The sequence below is a fragment of the Trichosurus vulpecula genome, chromosome 5 (genome assembly GCF_011100635.1).
Source record: "Trichosurus vulpecula isolate mTriVul1 chromosome 5, mTriVul1.pri, whole genome shotgun sequence".
In the NCBI taxonomy this organism is placed as follows: domain Eukaryota; kingdom Metazoa; phylum Chordata; class Mammalia; order Diprotodontia; family Phalangeridae; genus Trichosurus; species Trichosurus vulpecula.
In genome coordinates this window covers 40,309,509-40,331,767 of record NC_050577.1, presented here as the reverse complement: position 1 = coordinate 40,331,767, position 22,259 = coordinate 40,309,509, and the positions used below count along the sequence as shown (strand labels likewise).

General features: G+C 39.7%; 1 protein-coding gene across 1 annotated transcript in view; it reads right to left on the bottom strand.

Annotated features, from left to right (window-relative positions):
* The window catches only part of NEK11 (NIMA related kinase 11), a 268,164-nt gene that overhangs the window by 58,764 nt on the left and 187,141 nt on the right, over window positions 1-22,259 (bottom strand). The window contains exon 14 of the mRNA XM_036761946.1: window positions 8,711-8,771. Coding sequence (XP_036617841.1) covers window positions 8,711-8,771 — 61 coding nt within the window. The remainder of the gene's footprint in view (window positions 1-8,710; window positions 8,772-22,259) is intronic.

Below are 22,259 nucleotides of genomic sequence, written 5' to 3'. Positions count from 1 at the left end.
AAACCCCAAATGAGGTCACGAAGAGTCAGACACAACCGAAATAACTAGGCAACAGCAACAACAGCCAGGTCCGATTCCTCTCTAAATGTATGGCCCGGTTGTCTCAGTTTTATATATGAGGAGATAATTGTTCAAAGAGGTCAAATGGCCCGCCCATAGTCCCAAAGCTATTAGATACCAGCGCTGACGTGCAAATCCAGGCCTTGTGACACCAAAACCGTTTATCTTCCCAATATATCAACTGCAGCGCTTTTCTAAGAAGATTAACTGAGGGCAGGGATCGGATGCTGTATATGTTTGGCTAATTTCTTAGATTAAAAACAACTCGGTCTTAACATGAGTGATTTCTATTAGATGTTAGATCAGGAACACATTTACCAAATAAATGAGCAGTCCTGCCCTGGACAGCTATGGATGGAGCCCATTCAAAGCTTCACAGACAGTGGGGATGTTTGGGGAGGTACTCTACCTTGGACCCTCCATGGCCCACTCCACCAAGTCCTGCTTTGGTTTTCTGATATATCCCTCGTCCCCTGCCTCCACAGGCCAAAAGCAAGCAGAGTAGTTTTTAAAAAATGCTTTTCAACACTCACTTCAACTCCACAGGTATTTACAGAATCCTAGGATTCATTATGAAGCACCCACTCATTCCCATGCTTCCTCCCCCTTCCAGCTGTGCTTCTGACTTTACCACTGGGCCCCACCCACCCCTATCCCCTTACAAATTCCCTTTTATGTATTCTTTTCCCCCATTCCAGTGAAACTCCTTGAGGACAGGGACTCTTTCTTCTTTTATTGTATTTGTAACCCTAGCACTTAGCACAGGACTGCACATAGCAAGTGGTCAAATGAGCTCTTGTTACTCCCTACGTACTTACTGTTTTGGGCTCTGGAGATAAAGACAAAGACAAACCAATTCCCTGACCTTCAAGAGCTTATATTCTTCTGTGGGGAACATCAGGTACATAAAAAAGTAAATGAAAATATGTGACATATGAGTCCATTTTTACATAGGCAATGTTAAATAGAGAAATAAGTCATTCTATGGGGGAAACCAATTTTGTCTAAACTATTCATATTATTTATCTATGTGCATCCATACTACACTGACATCATGGAAGGAAGTATGGCCTAATGGAAAGAAGACTGGATCTAGACCAAGGATTTTTAACCTGGTATCACCAGGTGCCACAAAAAAATATCAGGGTATCTATGATGTTAGATGGGGGAAATTTACATATTTATTTGAATACAACTGGTTTCTTTTGTTTTATGCACAAACAATATTCTGAGAAGTGGCCCATAGGTGTCACCAGACTGAATACGAAAAGGGGCCATGACACAAAAGTAGTTAAGAAACCCTGCTCTAGGATCAGAGGACTTGGCTTCAAACCCCACCCATGCCATTTACTACCTATATGACCTTAGGTGAGGTGGTTCGCTTCCCTGGGTCTCACTGTCCTCATCTGTAAAGTGAGAAGGTCAGACCACATACCCTCCAAGGCCCCGTCCAACATGTCTAGATTCACAATCCCAACGTTCACTCAACATTCCATTTTATACAGACAACATGTTCCTTTAATAAGGAAAGAAGTATTCCATAAGACTTTATTCTTAAGACAGCTCCAAAGACAACTTTCTGCTTTATGTGGGTTGGATAAACCCCACTATGAATTCCTTTTTTCTCCGGGTGAAAGGGACATCCAGAATGTTTCTTGTTTGGTGTAGGTTAAGAAGCAATGGGATTGTAGGAAATTATTTGCTTTTATTACGAACAAAACCTCTACATTCTTCCCCCCTTTAATTCTTTAAGTTTTAAAGACTTTCCTACATTAAGTGGTGAAAGGATGGGAACCAATGAGTATCAGACATCGACGCCAAAATTATCTGCTCAATTTTCTAAATCCCCAAGGATCCCAAGCATTCAAGGACAGCACCTCATAGAAACTGCTCTATCAGTTAAGAGAAATTCTCCCTTAGAGGTGGAAGCAGACGGGCTTACGGTTAAATGACTCTTAGTCACAGCCGCACTTTAGAGAGCAGAGTCTGAAGAGCTTACGAGAACAAAGTTCCTTTATTTTTTTTTTAAGACGGGATTTGGTGCTTAGTGCAAATAATGATAAGATGAATATCTTACATCTTCTCTGGTCTGCAGCAGTCATGTCTGGTCGGGATTAAGTCTTTAGTAGCCAAGCTTTGAGAAAGGATTTAGGGGTAACAGCGTTCAAAGGCCCAGTTGGTTAGGCAGGTCAATGTGCTAAGGAAGTCCTAATGGACGGCGATATTCTAATTATGGCTCTGGTGGCATTCATTATGTGCCCTTGAAGTATTCTGACAGTACTGTTCTACCAAGGGCATACATAAGCAGACTGTTTGCTACAGGTTAACGCAAAAGGAGGCTATGCTTGTTATGTTGTTTGGGCTCACAATCTACAGAACGAAAGTTTGGAGGCCGAATTTTTGTTTCTGTGCAATTCAGCTGAAGTGAAGAAACAAGAGAACCCTGTGTTTCTTCAAAGGATTAGAAAAGGGTGAACACAAGATCATCAGTTCTGGTGTTTTTGTTGATCTGGGTTTGAATATTTGGAGCAGGGAGAGAAGGAATGAACAAATGGATGGATGAAGGAATGAAATAAGGGCTGAAGCAAAGGACTGCTTCATCATCAGAGCATATAGACAGATAAAATATCTCATGCTGACATTATGTTACCCTGGTTGGAACTGCCCTCCCCCCGAAATGGCGTCACAGGGATCTAAAAGGGCCTCCCCAGGAGTCATAGAGTCTGGTTGGTCTAGAATACAGACTAAGATGTACAGAAGAGTCCAGATCTTTTCTGGGTCCTGTAGCTCAAAGGGGAAACATCCACCCTAGAACCAGTGCACAGAGAGAAGAAAAAGGAAGTTTTCAAGCTAGGCCAGTCTACATGCTACTCCTTCCAAACGCAGCAGGAAACATGGGAAGGATGTTACTCCTTACACCAAAATCAAGGCAAACCAAACAGAACTTTCTTCTTCTTTTTCTTTCCTGAGGTGGGTAAGGGCTGCACCAGGGAAGGTCCAGACCCCTTTACTTCATGCTCCCCCTCTGATCAATGAGGTAGATAGAAAAGAGAAAGAAACCAACTCAGGCCAACCAGGACAGCAGCTCGTTGTCTATGTGTCTTATTGTTCTATACCATTTATTTATAATTAATATTTTGGTATCTATGTGTCTTACTGTTCTATGCTATCAATAATTAATATTAATTAAAAATAATATGCCTATTAACATTGATTTTGTCTAATTCTATGAGTTTGGAGGATTCAAGATTGAAAGAAGGAGAAAAAAGGAGAAAATGGAGACTCATAAGAAAGAGAGCTAGAGAGGAGGGAGAGATACAGATAGAAAGAGGGAGAGAGGGAGGAAAGAGAGAAAGAAATAGAGAGAGTTGAAATTTGGGGTCATTTCTGTGTATATTCCAGAGCATACCTACTAGAATGTTTTTGAATCTAGAGTTAACTCTTAAAAAGACGAGCCTTTGGACACCAGGGATGGAGTAGGCAGGTATCAAACAGCATTCAGCATCCTGCATACACTCAGAACCCTGTTCCAAATATACTGCATCAAATGTGGTATTTTCATTTTTTTTGTTTTTTGGTTTTTTTAATTAAGATTTTTTATTTTTAATCTACAACACCCAGTTCTGCATGATTTTGAGTTCCAGATTTTCTTCCCTTCCTGCCCCCCTCCCTCCCCAAGACAGCATGGAATCCCATATATCTTCTACATATAAGTTTGCATTGAACTTATTTATACAATAGCTGAGTTGTAAAGAATTATGGCCAATGGAATGAGTCATGAGAAAAAAGAAACAAAACAAAAAAAAAACAAAAACAAAAGAGAAAACAAAGAAAAGAAAAGAAAAGAAAAGAAAAAGAGAGCAAACAGTTTGCCTCAATCTGCATTCAGACTCCATAGTTCTTTTTCTGGATGTAGACAGTTCTCTCCATCATGAGTCCCTTGGAGTGGCCTTTGAACCTTGTATTGCTGAGAAAAGCAAAGTCTATCAGGGTTAGTCATCACAGAATCAATATGTCTGTGGTTGTGTATAATGTTCTCCTGGTTCTGCTCCCCTTGCTTAGCATTATGTTGTGTAGGTTTTTCCAGGTTATTATGAAGTCCGTATTTTCCCCATTTCTCATAGCACAATAGTATTCCATTCATATACCACAACTTGTTCAGCCATTCCCCAATTGATGGGCATCCCTTGATTTCCAATTCTTTGCTACTACAAAAAGAGCCACTATAAATATTTTTGTACATATGGGTCCTTTTACCACTTGTGTGATCTCTTTGGGATACAACCCTAGAAGTGGTATTGCTAGGTCAAAGGGTATGAATATTTTTATAGCCCTTTGGGCATATTTCCAACTTGCTCTCCAGAATGGCTGGATAAGTTCACAACTCCACCAGCAATGCAACAGTGTTCCAATTTTCCCACATCCTCTCCAGCATTTATCACTTTCCCGTTTTGTCATTTTAGCCAATCTGACAGGAGAGATGTGGTACTTAAGAGTTGTTTAGATTTGCATTTCTCTAGTCATTAGTGATTAAGAGCATTTTTTTCATATGCCTATAGATATCTTTAATTTCTTCCTCTGAAAACTGCCTGTTCATATCCTTTGACCATTTCTCAATTGGGGAATGACTTATATTCATATAAATTTGGTTCAGTTCCCTGTACACTTTAAAGATGATGCCTTTATCAGAGACGCTAGTTGTAAAGATTCTCTCCCAATTTTCTGCTTCCCTCCTAATCTTTGTTGCATTGGCTTTTTTTATACAAAAACTTTTCAATTTAACAGAATCAAAATTATCCATTTTGCATTTTGTAATGCTCTCTATTTCTTGTTGTGTCATGAATTCTTTGCTTTTCCACAAATCTAATAGGTAAACTGTTTCTTACTTTCCATTTGCAGAGGTTTCTTTCTCTAATGCTAGCATTTGCTCTGTGATTGATTTAAGTTCAAATCTTCCCTTGGATCCTATTAACATTCTGGCATATAATAACAGCCATAATTATTAATAAACCACAACTATAATTGTGTAATTATCATATCACGGTGCTTCTCACAGTAAATGTAATTACAGGGAAGCAATGTGATAGTCTCGGCACACCTGAGCAATTTCAGAGACACGGCTCCCACAAGATGAAATTAGATCGTCTTCATGGAGTCCCTTGAGTGACATGGAAGCTTTGGGGTGATACAAGGATATAAGGGTAATAGACTGACATTATCTTGTCACCATTTAAAGAAGCTCTGCATTTCCACAAATGTTTTCAGTCATTTTTTAGTTGTGTCTGACTCTTTGTGACCTCATTTGGGGTTTTCTTGGCAAAGATACTGGAGTGGTTTGCCATTTCCTTTTCCAGATTATTTTATACATGAGGAATTGAGACACACAGGGTAAAGTGACTTGCCCAGGGTCACACAGTTAGTAAGTGTCTGAGGCCAGATTTGAACTCGGGAAGATGAGTCTTCCTGATTCCAAGCCCAGTGCTCTACACACTTGGCACCACCTAACTGCCCATCCCCAAACATGAGACTATCTCAAATATTCCCTCATGAACAAGTTTTAGATATCAAAGAGTGCTCTCTCTCACCAACTCATTTTCTCCATTCATAGCCAAAGGGACACTTCCTTTGGAGTAGAAGGGTTATTTTATCTTGAGGCTGCCTTGTCTTCTCTGGTCATATATAAGAAGGGAGCTGAGGAGGGTCTGCAGTCATGGAAATTCCATGGGCTTCAGGGGACCTGGGTTCTAGTTCCCTTCATCAATCAGTTCTATGACCTTGGAGAAATCACTTAAACCCTCTGATCCTACATTTCTCCATTTGTAAAATGAGGGGGCTCGATTTGATCAGCAGTGTCAAATTCAAATAGAGATGAATATTGACTTAGAAAACCATAATTAACACTATCTATGTTGTATTTGTATTTATTTGGTTCAACATTTCCCAAATACATTTTAATCTGCTTCTGGAGTTTGATACCACTAGACTAGATGATCTCTAAGGTCCCTAAGGTTCTGGAATCTGATCCAATCCAGCCCAGCCTAACAAGGATTTATTAAGCTCCTACCATGTGGCAGGTCCTGTACTAAGTGCTGGGAATACCAAAACAAAATGAAAGAATCCCTGCCTTTAAAGTATACATTCTGCTGGGGAATCAGAGGCTCTAACATGAAGAATAAACAAGAATATATATGATTATTCGAAGAGGGAGAAAATACTAACAACTAAGGAGATTTGGAAGGGCTTCCTATAGGAGACAGCTTGTGAGATTCTAAAAGGTAGGAATAAAGAGAAAGTCCTTCAGGCATGTGGCAGAGGCTGTAGCCGGGAAAGGGATAACAAGATTGAGGAATAGCAAGCAGACCCATCTGGCTGAAGCTCTATTAATACCAAGATGCCATGAACATGTTTTAACAAGCAATAGTGCTCTCAATGTGTACGATGGTGTTTGTAGGAAAGAAGGAAAACAGAGTTGGCTTCCATATAATTCTTGCCTTTCTTGCCACTTGAGGTCTCCCTGACCCTAGAGAATCAAGAGTGGGCTGTCCCTCACAAACCTGTGACTAAACAACTATGAGGATAGATTAGGGGAGACAAAAACAAGACACCTTGTGAGTCATGGGGTCCCGGAGAGGGAGAAATCCTTAAGAAGCCAACGACCTAATAAAGCAGTGAATAAAGGATAACCAAAAGAACAATAAGAGCTCGAGAAGTGCTCTCCCTTAGACTGGCCACTATTACTGCGCAAGCTGTCTTTGGAGTGTGTCCAAAAGTCCACGGTCACCTTTGGGAGACATCACAGTCCTGACATTTCCCACGTGAGTCTATCACTCCTCTCCTGCTTCCATAGCAGCAGAATGACTGTTATCTGGCATTAGGGGGAAATCCCAGAGAAGCTATTTGGAAAGAGAATTTAGAAACAAGACTCCATCCTTGAAGGTCCGTGTTCCATTTATTGAGATTGACACCCCTAAAGAAATTTCAGTTTTGTTTTTCAGACCTAATATCTTTCAATAACTGACTGACCTTCATGGCTATGGTCCTTTCAGCTTCAATGAAAGCAATCTGTTTCTTTATAATGTAAGAGTCAGGGAGATTGCACTTCTAAGGAAATCCTGTAAAATCTCTTATTATGTGGGGCCAGGTAGGCCTCACACTGGATTATGAGAGCCTAACAAATTTGAATACCTTCTCAACCTGGGAGAGTAGTGGGACATTGAATAATTCTGGGTTTTTTTTGTGGGGAGGGGAGAGAGAAGGTGTGGAGAGGTTGTTAACAACATCATATCAAATAGAAAACCTGAGAGTGATTTTCACAGGCCTCCTCGAAGTGGTAAGGCTGACTTAAGAATGAAAGGGTCCTCTCTGAGCTGTGCAACTCTGTCTGGATGAGACATTTAATCTCTGGGCTTTAGTTTCCTCATTTGTAACCAAAGGAAAACAAGGTGTGTGTTAGGGGCAGTGGGGAATGGATGAATGATAACATCATCACTAAAGATCCTCCCAGTTCTGACACTCAATTGAATAAACAAGTGTTAAGCACCTACAATGTATGTATGAGGCAGTTAGGGATACCATAGAAAGAAATAGCATTCATTCAAAGACTATATATTCATTTGACTGGAGGATACAATATGGACACAAAGGGCTATGATGGTTGTCCTTTCCACTTACAGTCTTGTAATCATTGTGTATACTGCTTTGTTGGTTCTGCTTGCTTCACTGAATAATTTTACATAACTCTCTCCATAACTTTCCTGTATTCACCACTCACACCTTTTCTTAAATTACAATAATGTTCTGTTCACATTCATTTAGCACAATTAGCCATTTCCCAATACATAAGCATCTATTTTTTCTAATTCTTTTCTATCACAAAAAAATGATACTATAATATTTTGGGGGCATATGGGAACTTTCTTCTTATCAGTAGCCTCCTTGGGTTGTAAGCCCAGAGTCTCTAGGTCAAAGCATGTGGGTATTTAATCATTTCATTTGCATAATTCCAAATTGCTTTCCAAAATGGTTGTACCAATTCACAGTTCCACCTACGATGCATTGGTATGCCTATCTTACCGCAATTCATCCAATATTGATTATTCCCATCTTTGTCATCTTTGCAGGATGTGACGTGAAACTTCAAGATTGTTTTGATGAGCATTTCTCTTATTATTAGCGTTATGGAGCATTCTTTCATTTGACCGTTAATAGTTTGCAATTCTTCTGAGAACTGTCCCTTTACATTCTTTGATCACTTATTAGGGAATGAATTTGGTTTTAGATATGCCTGTAGATATGGATGTAGATCTAGATGTAAATAGAGACATACCTCCTACTTGCTGATGTGTCCTGAAAAACGAACTCTCATGAGAGGAATTAGACACAAAGATTTTTTTCTTATTTGTTTTTCTCTATCACATTAATTTTGTTTGTACAGAAGCTTTTCAGTTTAGTGTAATCCGAGCTATCTGTTTTATCTTCTGTAATTGCTTCTATCCCTTGTTTGGTTATGAACACATCAGAGATGGAATTTCAAATGTGAGGAGTGTCTAACATTATACAATAACATAACACAATACATAATGTTTCAACAGGACAAAGAGATCTCTATCAAACACTATAAACAGAATCTGAAAATTTGATGTCAACTCACCTACGGAGCTGCATGCCAGGACATTTTCCAAACACCTGACCAGTGCCTCAATGTCACTGTCCTGTGAACACAAGAGAGAACAGAAGTTGCCATAAGTACCAAAATGTGCATTCAACCTGTGACCTACCTACACAACAGAGTAAAAGCAAAATCCACGACCTTCTTGACCAGGAATGTTTTCTACCAGTGCCCCTTCAGCAACATGAAGTTTGCCATGACATTCAATATAAGAATCATATTTGTTATTGACCTTGAGGCACCATAAGCCCATAGCACCTACATGCAGGGTGCTCCTGGGAATCATGCTTGAAATCAAAGACCACTCCAGGTCCTAAGTCGATATTAGCTTTCTACCAAGAAGGCCTGGAATAGTGAAAATATTTCCTACCATCTGGGAAGAAGCAGCTTCCTAATTATGGCATCTTTTCAGGGCTTGTGGCTGTCACAGTAGGAAATTAATATTTGATGATTCACCTGTTTCATTTCAAAGGCAATAGCATATTTCATAACGGCAATCACTGGTGGGGGTTTTTTGCATGTACTTCAGCTCAATGTGCTCTTGTGAAGCATCGCATAAATATGACCAGTTTCTTCTTTTAACGGCTGATGTGATTTGGGTAGCCGTTATTCATGCATGATGGAAAGTGAAATTTAATCTCACCTCATGCCCAGCATGTGGAGGGAAGAAGAGACTGAGACAAATGAACATAAAAGAGAAGTCTAGAGGAAAGTCTGAGAACAACATTCATGGAGGGCTCATTGTGGACACAGAGGACTGGAAGATGCTGCGGGACAAAGTTTCCCAATTATTTCCACCCATGGTTAGCTTTCTAAATTTGCCATGGCCCATTGTCTTCTGTGGGGAAAGAGATCTTTGAAAAGTATGCAGGAAGAAGGAACCAAGAGGGAAAAGAGAGAAAACAGGAAGAAGAACAGCTTGGCTTGACAGCTTGGTATCATGCTAGAGTGCTGGGCTGGGCTTCATGAAGACTGGGGTTCAAAGCTTTTACTTGTTGTGTGACTCTGGGCAAGTCACTTAACCTTCTGCAAAATGGGAATTATTAGCAGTTGTAGTCCCTCCCTCACCAGAGTTGTAAAGCTCAAGTGGAATATTGCATCAAAGTGTCTGGCCAACTTTCAGGTTCTAAATGTCACTTGTCACTATTACCCTTCTCTGAATTCTGTATGTTGGTTATTATTGCTATTCTGTGAGCTCTAAATGCCAGTTATGATGACTACTGGCATTATCATCAGCATCCTCTAATTCTTTATATCGGTTATTATTGTTCTTATTCTATAAGTCCCATATATCAGTTATTATTAGGTTGAGTTCCATGCATCAGTTATTATCATCGCCGTTGTTACTCTTTAGGTATTCTCTAAGTCCTCTAGGTCAGCAATTGTTAACATTGTTATTATGGGAGTTCTACACATTAGTTATTGCTATTATAATGGTGAAATGCCACAAAAGTCTAGCCATGACATAAGATCTAGGTGGATCAGTGTTGTTAATATTTGGAAGGATGGAATCCCAGACACACAGGAAGAAAGCAAGGCAAGGGCAGACCCTAAACCAAAGCCTCCCTAGATGACCTTGTATTGCCACCCCTCCTCAGGGAATCATCAAGGGTGGATTTGTCCTTCATAGATGGCAGCTCTGGGAATCACACCCTCTCTCCCCTTTCTCTGATTTGGCTCATCCTGCTGTCATGTTCATAACACAGCATCTGTAAGTTACATGCTTGTTTTCTTACTAATGTTGTAAGACACTCCTGGAATACAAATTATATGCAGAAGAGGGGGGAGAAAGGTAGAGTTCACAACTTTCCACCAGTACTGCATTTTAAACCCTGTCAAGCTTAGGTCCTTGTTTTACCTATCCTCCAGTCTCTAGTCTCAACCTATCACCCCCCTGCCCACTCTCCCTCCTACCTTAGGTAATTAAAATCCTTAGCTTGCTTCAAGGATCAGCTTGAGTACTTGCTTCTACCACAAGCCTTCCCTAACCCCTTACATCGATAGTAAATTTATTTATCTGTTAGCTGTTTAAATATCCCTTGAAGGAAAGGGCTGCCTTCATTATGTCCATCTCCAGTACCACGGACAGTGCCTTGCACTTACTGCACTAGGCGTGTGATAAAAGCTAGAGAAGCAGGAACTTGGTCAAGCAAGCTCCACTAGCCTCAATTCAAAACGTCCTTTCTCAGATTCACCTGAAGCACCAACTCAATTCCAGTCACCAGAACCCTCCCACGATGATTCCTCTGTTGACCTTGACTCAGTCCATTGCTTGTTTTCCTGTAAGCTGAGCTTCAACCATCTCAACCAGCACAGATTTGGACCTCCTCTTTTCTGAAGCATCCTCCTTTCTGAATTCAATGGGCACCCAAAATTCCCTGTGTCTATAGTGGTAATTATGCTTTGCACTAGCTTGCCCACTCTGTCCTACTCAGGAATCATATCCACCTACACAGGTGTCCTGGAGTGCCTGAAGTGCCACAAAATGCCCATTAGGGATCCTCAAGCACTCTCATCATCACATATACCTCTTCTCTGCAAGCCACTTCCCCAGACGCATTTCTGTGAGGGTAAAATTTATAGAGGACAACAACACACTAGTTATTGAATTTTAATTCCAGGCTCGACATGCTCCCAAATCTACCATTGCTTTTTTGTGGTACTTTTCCTATAATATTGCTATGCACAAAACCCATACATCTAACTTCTTCAAACCCAGATTTTCCCCTTGGACTTCACTCTAAGAAGTCACTCTAGCATCTACCCACTTTTTTTTCCTATAACTGCTGGGAAAAGGGGAGGGCAAAAGGCAGGGTGGAGTTTGCAGCATAGTTTGGTGGAAACAGTCTTGGGAGTTAAAAGATCTGGGTTCAAATCCTGTCTCTGAACGACCTTGGCCCAGTTGTTTAACCTCCCCTGGCCTGAGTTTTCCCATCTGTCAAATGAGGGAGTCATGCTAGATGGCCTCTGAGGCTATGTTCGGCTCTAAATCTATGAATGCAATTAACAAATAAAGACTTTTCAGTTACAGATTTACAATCCACAATTTTAGGGCAGCTAGGTGGCACAGTGGATAGAGTTCTGGGCCTGGAAACTCATCTTCCCATGTTGAAATCTGGCCTCAGACACTTACTAGCTGTGTGACCTGGGCAAGTCACTTAACCCTGTTGGTCTCAGTTTCCTCATCTATAAAATAAGCTGGGAAAGGAAATGGCAAAGCTCTCCAGTATCTTTGCCAAGAAAACCCGAAATGGAGTAATGAAGTATTGGACATGCTTGAAAAACGGCTGAACAGCAACAAAAAATTTAGAGCCGAATTAGGTTCCTTTTGAACATTTCTTTACATTTTTGGATGTGGCTAAAGTGGGAAATTGTTTTACCAGACTATGCAGATATGTAATGAGAGATTTGTCGGGAGGGGGGTCGTCTATATGTTGGTTGTTTTTTTTTTTTTAATTTGCTTAATGTGGCAGAGGGATCAAGGAAGAGACAGATAATAAAAAAATACTTATTACTTGAAAAAATTGTTTTAAAATACAGTATCAACTTATAAATAACCAAGAAAATCCAATCCAATCCAATAAACATTTATCAAGCCATAATGACTTCCTGGGAATTAGGTCTCCTAGAAAAGGGCATCTGAAAACCTTTGTACTTAGTTATTGGCATACTGAGTGACATAGGCCAGGATCAACCCACAATGACTTTGGGATGAGAGAAAAACATTTTTGGAATCACTTGTGAATATCACATATAGAGAAGAAGACCTAAATCAAATACTGGGTTAATTTGGCTATTAAAATGCATGTTTTTCTGTCCTATTTAATTGTTCACCTATGCAAAAAAGACTGCAAAATACCTACTGTCTATCCATGATGGAGGTTAAATAGGGAAATGGAAACATCCCATGTTCATATTGTGATTACTGACCAGACTGACCTATTCTGATGGGAGTGGGGGTGTGGGATGTGACATTCTCACTCTTGTTTCTTGTGTCACCTATGATAAGGATACAGGCATGGAGCTCTAAGAAGCCCTGTTGAACTGCATCCCCCAGTTTTGTGCCATACTGGTCAAGGAGAGAAAGGAGACATTCGGCTAATTACTACCTCCTTTTTCAATTCCTTCAAAACTTTCTGGGACAGATTAGGATGAAAGAAGCTGAATTGTTTTCATTCTCATCTTCAGGGAATTAACCAACAGCCCTGAAGCATTCTGATTCAGTTCAACAACAAATATAGTTGAATTCTTTCTATATGCAATGCTTGGTGCTAGGGCCCTGAGGGTACAAGGATGAAAAATGACACAATCTCAGAATTTATAATCCAACAGGGGAGAAAAGACGGGCACACAAATAATTGGGATGCGTGGCTAGCAGCAGAGAAGTCCAGGCAAGGTGTTATGAAGAATTATAAATAGGGAATAATTTCTTCCAGCTTGGCCTGGTAGGGTGGAGGGAGGAATCAGAACAAGCTTACCATAGGTGTCACCTGAGTCGGACCTTAAAGGAAGGGAGAGGCTTTAACAATCAGAGAGAGTGGCAAGAGGTGTCCTTTCCAGGCATGGAAAATGGCATGACATGAAGATGAGAAGGAGCAGATAAAGAAGTCTAGTTTAGCTGGAAAGTGGAGTACAAGAACAGTTACATGGATGAGATATGGCTAGAAGGGTAGGTTGGAGTCAAGACTGTGGAGGACCTTGCATGAATTATTTACTAGGGAAGGGAAATTTACTGAAGGTTTCGGAATATAAGACTGACATCAACAGAGGTGATGATCAGGGATACTACTCAGGGAGTCATGTGAAGGAGGGATTGGAGGATGAACAGATTACAGAAGCAGGTAGACCAGTTGACTTATCATGGTTATTACTGTAGATAAGAAGACATATAGACCTGAGCTAGAAAGGATGCAGTAAGAATGGAAAGAGAGGATGGAGAAGGGAATAAGCAAATGATTGGATATAGGTGGTAGGGAAGGAAGGAAAGAAGAAGGAAGGAAGGAAGGAAGGAAGGAAGGAAGGAAGGAAGGAAGGAAGGAAGGAAGGAAGGAAGGAAGGAAGGAAGGAAGGAAGGAAGGAAGGAAGGAAGGAAGGGAGGGAGGGAGGGAGGGAGGGAAAAGGAGATCAAAGATGACTATGGTTTTGAACCAGGGTGACTGGGAAGAAGAAGATTAGCTCAGTTTTGGCCATGCTGAACCTGACATCCAAATAGAGATATGTCTATCAGGAAATATTGGACGACAACTCTCGGAAGGAATTTGGGAAAGGGATCAATTTTGGAGTCCTCTGCCTAGAGGAGATAACCAAACACATGAAAGTAGATGAAATTACCAAGACAAGGTGTAGGTTAAAAAGAAGATAAAGGAGAGAATATTGGTGGAATCTACATTTAAGGTGGGGGTGGGTGAAAATGAGGCGCTCACAAAGGAAACAGAGAAGGCACATTCAAAGAAGTGGAAGGAAAATAAGCAAAGTCCAGTGTTATAGAAGCCAAAGGAGGAGAAAATAACAAGGAAGAAGTAGTCAACAATGTCATATACCAAATAGAGGTTGGAGAGGATGAGAACAGGAAAAGACTGCTGGATTTGGAAAAAAAAAAGGTCAATGGAAGCAGGAATTTAAGAAGAGTTTCAGGGACAGAAATCAGAAAACAAGGAATTGAGGAATGAGTGATGGTGAGGAAGTGAAGGTGGTAAGTACAGACTACCAAGACATTGACCATTAAGGAGCAAGGAGACATAAGAGAGATGATAACTGAGTTCCAGATGACAGAGAGATCAGGAGGATAAAAGGCAGGGTTGCATTACAAATCATTTAAACACACACATATACATATACATACACATACAACGAATAAGGATGCCTTTGACTTTATCTTGAAATGAATTTCTTTATTTACTTTTCTGCTTACTTGGACTAATTTGACATCTTCCGATATTTCATCACCTGTACTGCAATAGCTTAATAATTCACAGAATCTTAATTAGTTGTGGCAAGAAATGTACATAGTGATTAATGAGATAAAGGTTATTTGGGCCTTGAGACTTAGACACTAAGGCTTTTCCCACAAAGATCTGAGAAAGTGACACCCTTTTCCAATTTGCTGAATAATATAGTTTAAAGTACTTGAATTCTATTCTACATCACTGTTGTGATGTGCACCGAAAATCATATCAAAAGTCCACTTTTTTCATATTCAGTCTAGGTTAAGGTCATATTAAAAGTACAGAAGTGGGAGGGGCGGAGCCAAGATGGCCGCATGAAGGCAGCGTTTTACCGGAGCTCTCTCACAAGGTCTGTCAGATTCCCATAAAAAAGTGAATTTGGGCAGATTTGAGAGAGTCAGAAACCGCGAGCAGTCTGCGTGGGGCAAATTTCCGAGCCGGGAGAGTCTGAAAGGCCGGAGGAACAAACCTGCAGGCTCGGAGAGTGCTCGGCTGCGGAGCTGCTCCAGACCAAGGCGGAAGCGGCCGGCCGAGAAATCCACGTGGGAGACGGGCTGGGAGAAAGCTGGGCGCCCGAAACTGGCGGAGATCCCCAGGACTCCCAACACAGGACGGCAGTCTGGGGAAGCGACGAGAGGCAGCGCAACGCCACCGGCCGTGAAAACACCCACTCCTGACGCTTGCTAAACCCAGGAACTCGGCTTCTTGAACTTCCGGAAGACTCAATGGCCAGGTAAACGGCTCTACTCCCTCCCCCCCTCACCCAGAGAATTCCTCGGGAAAAAAAATAAATAAATAAATAAAAAAAGAACGCTGGAACTGGGCAGAAAGCAGTGGGGCTTCAGTGGTCAAATAGCAGAAGTTCATTAGTCCCATAGGGGCAGAGTTGGCAGGGGTCAACACCAGGCGTAACCTTGCTCCCCCAGGGGAAGTGCCAGACATCAGCTCAGACAACAAACAGCTGAGATCACTGCTGAAAAGCAAGTGCTGGAGAGCACCCACAGGGAGTGAGACGCCAGGGAGCCAGACCCGTCCCCCACACCTCAGGAAACTGAAGGTTATAATTCTAGACTCACAACCCCCAGAATAAGAAAGCTGGGACAGAAAGCCCTGAGATCCACAGATAGAAATTCGTTGTAAAGCCAGCAAAAGGCAAACCAACATGAAGAAGAACACAAAAAAACCGAGGACAATAGATTCTTTTTATGGAGACAGGCAGGATCAAAATATCAACATAGAAGAGGATAGCAATGACATGGTAGATACATCAGATACCTCAAAAGCTAATATGAACTGGTCTCCTGCCCAAAAAGCACTGCTGGAAGAGCTAAAGGAGGATTTTAAAAACCAAATTAGGGAGCTAAAAGAAAATATGGAAAAAATGGAAAAAAGGGAGAAAAAATCCACTGATGAAATCAAGTCCCTAATGAATAAGATTGGCGAAATGGCTATGGAGATTCAGAATCTAGAGAGAGAAAAGGACACCCTGAGAGGCGAAATCAACCAATTGAAAATGGAGGCTCAAAAGCAAAATGTAAACACTAACTCATTAAAAATTAGACTTGAGCAAGTGGAAGCTAATGAATCTATGAGGCACCAAGAAGTAATAAAACAAAACGTAAAGAATGAAAAAATAGAAAAAAATGTGAAATATCTGATTGGCAAAACAACTGACCTGGAAAATAGATCCAGGAGAGACAATTTGAGAGTTATTGGTCTTCCGGAAATCCACGATGAAAAAAAGAGCCTTGACAGTATCTTAGAAGAAATTATCAAAGACAACTGCCCAGAGGTCCTCGAACCAGAGGGCAAAATAGTCATTGAAAGAATTCACCGATCACCCCCTGAAAGATATCCCAAACTGAAAACACTAAGAAATATTATAGCCAAATTTCAAAGCTATAAACTCAAGGAGAAAATACTGCAAGCAGCTAAAAAGAAGCAATTCAAATATCGTGGAACTACAGTCAGGATCACGCAGGATCTCTCAGCTTCCACATTAAAAGACAGGAGAAATTGGAATATGATATTCCGAAGGGCAAAGGAGCTGGGACTACAACCAAGGATCAACTACCCAGCAAAATTAAGCATAACTTTACAGGCAAGGCGATGGACATTCAATGAAATAAGGGAATTCCAGACCTTCCTGATGAAAAGGCCAGAACTCAATGGAAAATTTGATCTCCAAATACAAAACTCAAGAGAGACATAAAAAGGTAACCAGGGGGAAAAACCCCACAAACCTTATTAACCAATAAGGTTAGGTTGTCTTCATCTTTATGTGGGATTATATCATCTGATGTATGTTATATATATATAGATATAGATATATATATACACACACACACACACACACACACACACATATAAGTCATTCGTGTGAATGGTACAGCTATTATGACAATTGAAAGGGATATACATAGGTTGTCAATGCCTGTATAAATTAACTGATGTAAAGATATAAAATATAAGTAAGAGATATAAAGGGAGGGCTATGAGAAGCGGTACGGAGGTAGTAGAAAAGGGTAAATTACACCAAATGAAGTGGCACAAAAACATATTATAGTAAAGGGAAAGAAGGGAGAGAGAAGAGCAGTATTTGAGCTTTACTGTCATCTGATCTAGTTCAAGAAGGGAATAACATACTCTGATAAGTTTAGAAATCTAACTTGTCCTACGGGAAGTGGGAGGGTAAGGGGGGAAAAAGGGAGGGGGGTGGTCAGAAGGGGGAGGAGAAGTAGCAAGTAGGTAACGGCAAGATAAGGGAGGGGAATAAAGAGGGAGGGGTAACTGAGGAAAGCGGCGGTCAAAAGCAAAACTTTGTTGAGGAGGAGAGGGGGAAAGGAAGAAATAAAAGCATAAACAGGGGGAATTAGGATGGAGAAAAAGACACAGATAGAAATCATAACCCTGAACGTGCAGGGGATGAACATTCTCACAAAACAGAAGCAGATAGCAGAATGGATTAAAAACCATAATCCTACAATATGCTGTTTACAAGAAACGCATTTGAAACAGGGGGATACGCATAGGGTAAAGGTAAAAGGCTGGAGTAAAATATATTGTGCCTCAGCTAAAGTAAAAAAAAGCAGGTGTAGCAATCCTAATATCAGACAAAGCAAAAGTAAAGATAGATTGATTTAAAAGAGAGAAGGAAGGACATTATATCCTGCTAAAAGGCACCATAAACAATGAAGCAATATCATTGCTTAACATATATGCACCAAGTGGTAAGGCATACAAATTCTTAGAGGAGAGGTTAAGGGAGTTACAGGAAGAACTAGACAGCAAAACTATAATATTGGGAGACCTCAACCTCCCCCTTTCTGAACTTGATAAATCCAACCTCAAAATAAATAAGAAAAAAGTTAAGGAGGTAAACAGAATTTTAGAAAAGGCACATATGATAGACCTCTGGAGAAAACTGAATGGGGATAAAAGGGAATATACTTCCTTCTCAGAAGTACAAGGCACATACTCAAAAATTGACCATGTACTAGGGCATAAAAACCTCACAATCCAGTGCAGAAAAGCAGAAGTAGTCAATGCATCCTTTTCAGATCATGATGCAATAAGAATCATTTTTAATAAAGTACCATGGAAAAATAAGCCAAAAACTAATTGGAAACTAAATAATTTAATTCTAAAGAATGAGTTGGCCAAAGAACAAATCAGAGAAACAATTAATAATTTCATTCAAGAGAATGACAATAATGAAACAACATACCAAAACTTATGGGATGCAGCAAAAGCAGTTCTTAGGGGAAGTTTTATATCTCTAAATGCCTACATGAATAAAATAGGGAAAGAGGAGATCAATGATCTGGGCATACAGCTGAAAAAGCTAGAAAAAAAGCAAATTGAAAACCCCCAATTAAATACCAAATTAGAAATACTGAAAATCAAAGGAGAGATTAATAAAATTGAAACCAAGAAAACTATTGAATTAATAAATAAAACAAAGAGCTGGTTTTATGAAAAAACCAATAAAATTGATAAGCCTTTGGCCAATTTGATTAAAAAAAAGAAAGAAGAAAATCAAATTACCAGTATCAAAAATGAAAAGGGTGAGGTCACCTCTAATGAAGAGGAAATCAAAACAATAATTAGGAATTATTTTGCCCAACTGTATGCCCATAAATTTGACAACCTTAGGGATATGGATGAATATCTACAAAAACATAAACTGCCCAGGCTAACAGAGAAGGAAGTGAAATTTCTTAATAACCCCATATCAGAAAAAGAAATTGAGCATGCTATCAATGAACTACCTAGGAAAAAATCTCCAGGGCCAGATGGTTTTACAGGTGAATTCTATCAAACATTTAAAGAACAACTAATTCCAATACTTTGTAGACTATTTGGGAAAATAGGTGAAGAAGGAGTCCTACCAAATTCTTTTTATGACACAAATATGGTACTAATACCCAAACCAGGTAGAGTCAAAACAGAGAAAGAAAATTATAGACCAATTTCTCTAATGAATATTGATGCAAAAATTTTAAATAAAATATTAGCAAAAAGATTGCAGCAACTCATTACGAGAATAATACACTATGACCAGGTAGGATTTATTCCAGGAATGCAAGGCTGGTTCAATATTAGGAAAACTATTAGCATAATTGACCATATCAACAACAAAACTAGCAGAAACCATATGATCATCTCAATAATCGCAGAAAAAGCCTTTGACAAAGTACAGCATGCATTCCTATTAAAAACACTAGAAGGCATAGGAATAAGTGGAACCTTCCTCAAAATTATAAATAGCATCTACCTAAAACCATCGACAAGCATTATTTGTAATGGGGATAAGCTAGATGCATTCCCAATAAGATCAGGGGTGAAACAAGGATGTCCATTATCACCCCTATTATTCAATTTGGTACTAGAAACATTAGCTGTAGCAATAAGAGAAGAAAAGGAAATTGAAGGGATTAGAATAGGAAAAGAAGAAACTAAATTATCACTTTTTGCAGATGATATGATGATTTATCTAGAGAATCCTAGAGAATCAAGTAAAAAACTACTTGAAATAATAAACAACTTTAGCAAAGTTGCAGGATATAAAATAAACCCACATAAATCCTCAGCATTCCTATACATTACTGACAAAGCCCAACAGCAAGAGATAGAAAGAGAAATTCCATTCAAAGTTACTGATGGCACTATAAAATATTTGGGAGTCTATTTGCCAAGACAAACCCAGGGCCTATATGAACATAACTATGAAACACTTTTCACACGAACAAAATCAGATCTAAATAAATGGAAAAATATCAGTTGCTCATGGTTAGGCCGAGCTAATATAATAAAGATGACAATTTTACCTAAATTAATCTATCTATTCAGTGCCATACCAATCGAACTACCAAAAAATTATTTTACTGAGCTGGACAAAATAATAACAAAATTCATTTGGAAAAACAAGAGGTCTAGAGTATCTAGGGTATTAATGAAAAGACATGCTAGAGAAGGTGGCTTAGCCACATCAGATATTAAACTGTACTACAGAGCAGCAGTCATCAAAACTGCCTGGTACTGGTTAAGAAACAGGGGTGTGGATCAGTGGAATAGGATAGGTACACAGGTAGGAGAAATCAACAAGTTTAGCAATCTACTCTTTGATAAACCCAAAGAGGCCAGCTTCTGGGCTAATAATTCACTATTTCACAAAAACTGTTGGGAAAATTGGAAAATGGTAGGGCAAAAACTGGGCATAGACCAATATCTTACACCATATACCAAAATAAAGTCAAAATGGGTTCATGATTTAGGAGTAAAAGCTGATACTATAAGTAATTTGGGAAAGCAAGGAATAGTTTACTTATCAGATTTATGGAAAAGTAAAGAATTCATGACCCAACAAGAGATAGAGAGCATTACAAAATGCAAAATGGATAATTTTGATTATGTCAAATTGAAATGTTTTTGTACAAAAAAAGCCAATGCAACAAGAATTAGGAGGGAAGCAGAAAATTGGGAGAAAATCTTTGCAACTAGTATCTCTGATAAAGGCCTCATTTCTAAAATATACAGGGAACTAGGCCAAATATATAGGAATACAAGCCATTCCCCAATTGAGAAATGGTCAAAGGATATGAACAGGCAGTTTTCAGAGGAAGAAATTAAAGCTATCTGTAGGCACATGAAAAAATGCTCTGGATCACTACTGATTAGAGAAATGCAAATCAAAACAACTCTTAGATACCACATCTCTCCTGTCAGATTGGCTAAAATAACAAAACAGGAAAATGATAAATGCTGGAAAGGATGTGGGGAAATTGGAACATTGTTGCATTGCTGGTGGAGTTGTGAGCTGATCCAGCCATTTTGGAGAGCAGTTTGGAACTATGCCCAAAGGGCTATAGATATGTTCATACCCTTTGACCCAGCAGTACCACTTCTAGGGTTGTATCCCAAAGAAATCACACAAGCGGGAAAAGGACCCATATGTACAAGGATATTTATAGCAGCTCTTTTTGTGGTAGCCAAGAATTGGAAATCAAAGGGATGCCCATCAATTGGGGAATGGCTGAACAAGCTGTGGTATATGAAGGTGATGGAATACTATTGTGCCATAAGAAATGGGGATGATGCAGACTTCGTAACAACCTGGAAAAACCTACACGACATAATGCTGAGTGAGCGGAGCAGAGCCAGGAGAACGTTGTGCACAGCCACAGATATATGGATCCCGTGAGGACCAACCCTGACATACTGCGCTCTTCTCAGCAACCTAAGGGGCAAGGACAACTCCAGGGGACTCACGATGGAGAATGCTATCTTCATCGAGACAAAGAAATGCGAAGTTTGAATACAGACTGAGGCACACTACATGCTCGCCTTTTCTGCTTCTCTCTTGTTTTTGTTTTTGGGTTGTTTTTTTTTTGGTTCTGTTTCTTCTTTCTCATGATTCATTCCATTGGTCAAAATTCTTCTCCACAATTTGACTAGTGCTTAAATTAATTCAATGCAAAGTTATACATGACAGTTATATGAGATTCCATGCCGTCTTGGGGAGGGAGGGGAGAAAATCTGGAACTCAAAACTATGTAGAACTGTATGTGGTAAACTAAAAATAAATAAAGAAATTAAAAAAAAAGTACAGAAGCGTAGCTTAGAGTTACAAGAGACCTGAACAACTATCTAATCCAACCATCTCCTTTTTACAGAGAGGGAAACTGAGGCCCAGAGGGATAAAGTGTCTTGACCATAGTCACATATCTTTTAGTAGTAATGGGGAAAACAATAATGGAAGTGACCCATCTCCCCTAATAATTTTATTAGGAGCAAAATATTCTATTCCTCTTGAATAATGGTAGGAGACCAAACATGCCAGGATTCCTTCTTTTCCCACATAATCTTGGAATGTTAGAGCAAGGAGCAAACACTGTATTTGTGATCAAAGGACCTGAGTTCAAATTCAGATTCTGTCATTTGCTAACTGCGTGACCTTGGGGAAATCCCTTCCCTCCTAAGCACCTGTTCAGTTCTGAGCCTATGGATCTATAATTCTATAAGAAAGAATTATCATTTCATAAATGAAAATGCTGAGGTCCAGAGAAATGAAGGTTCCCATCCAA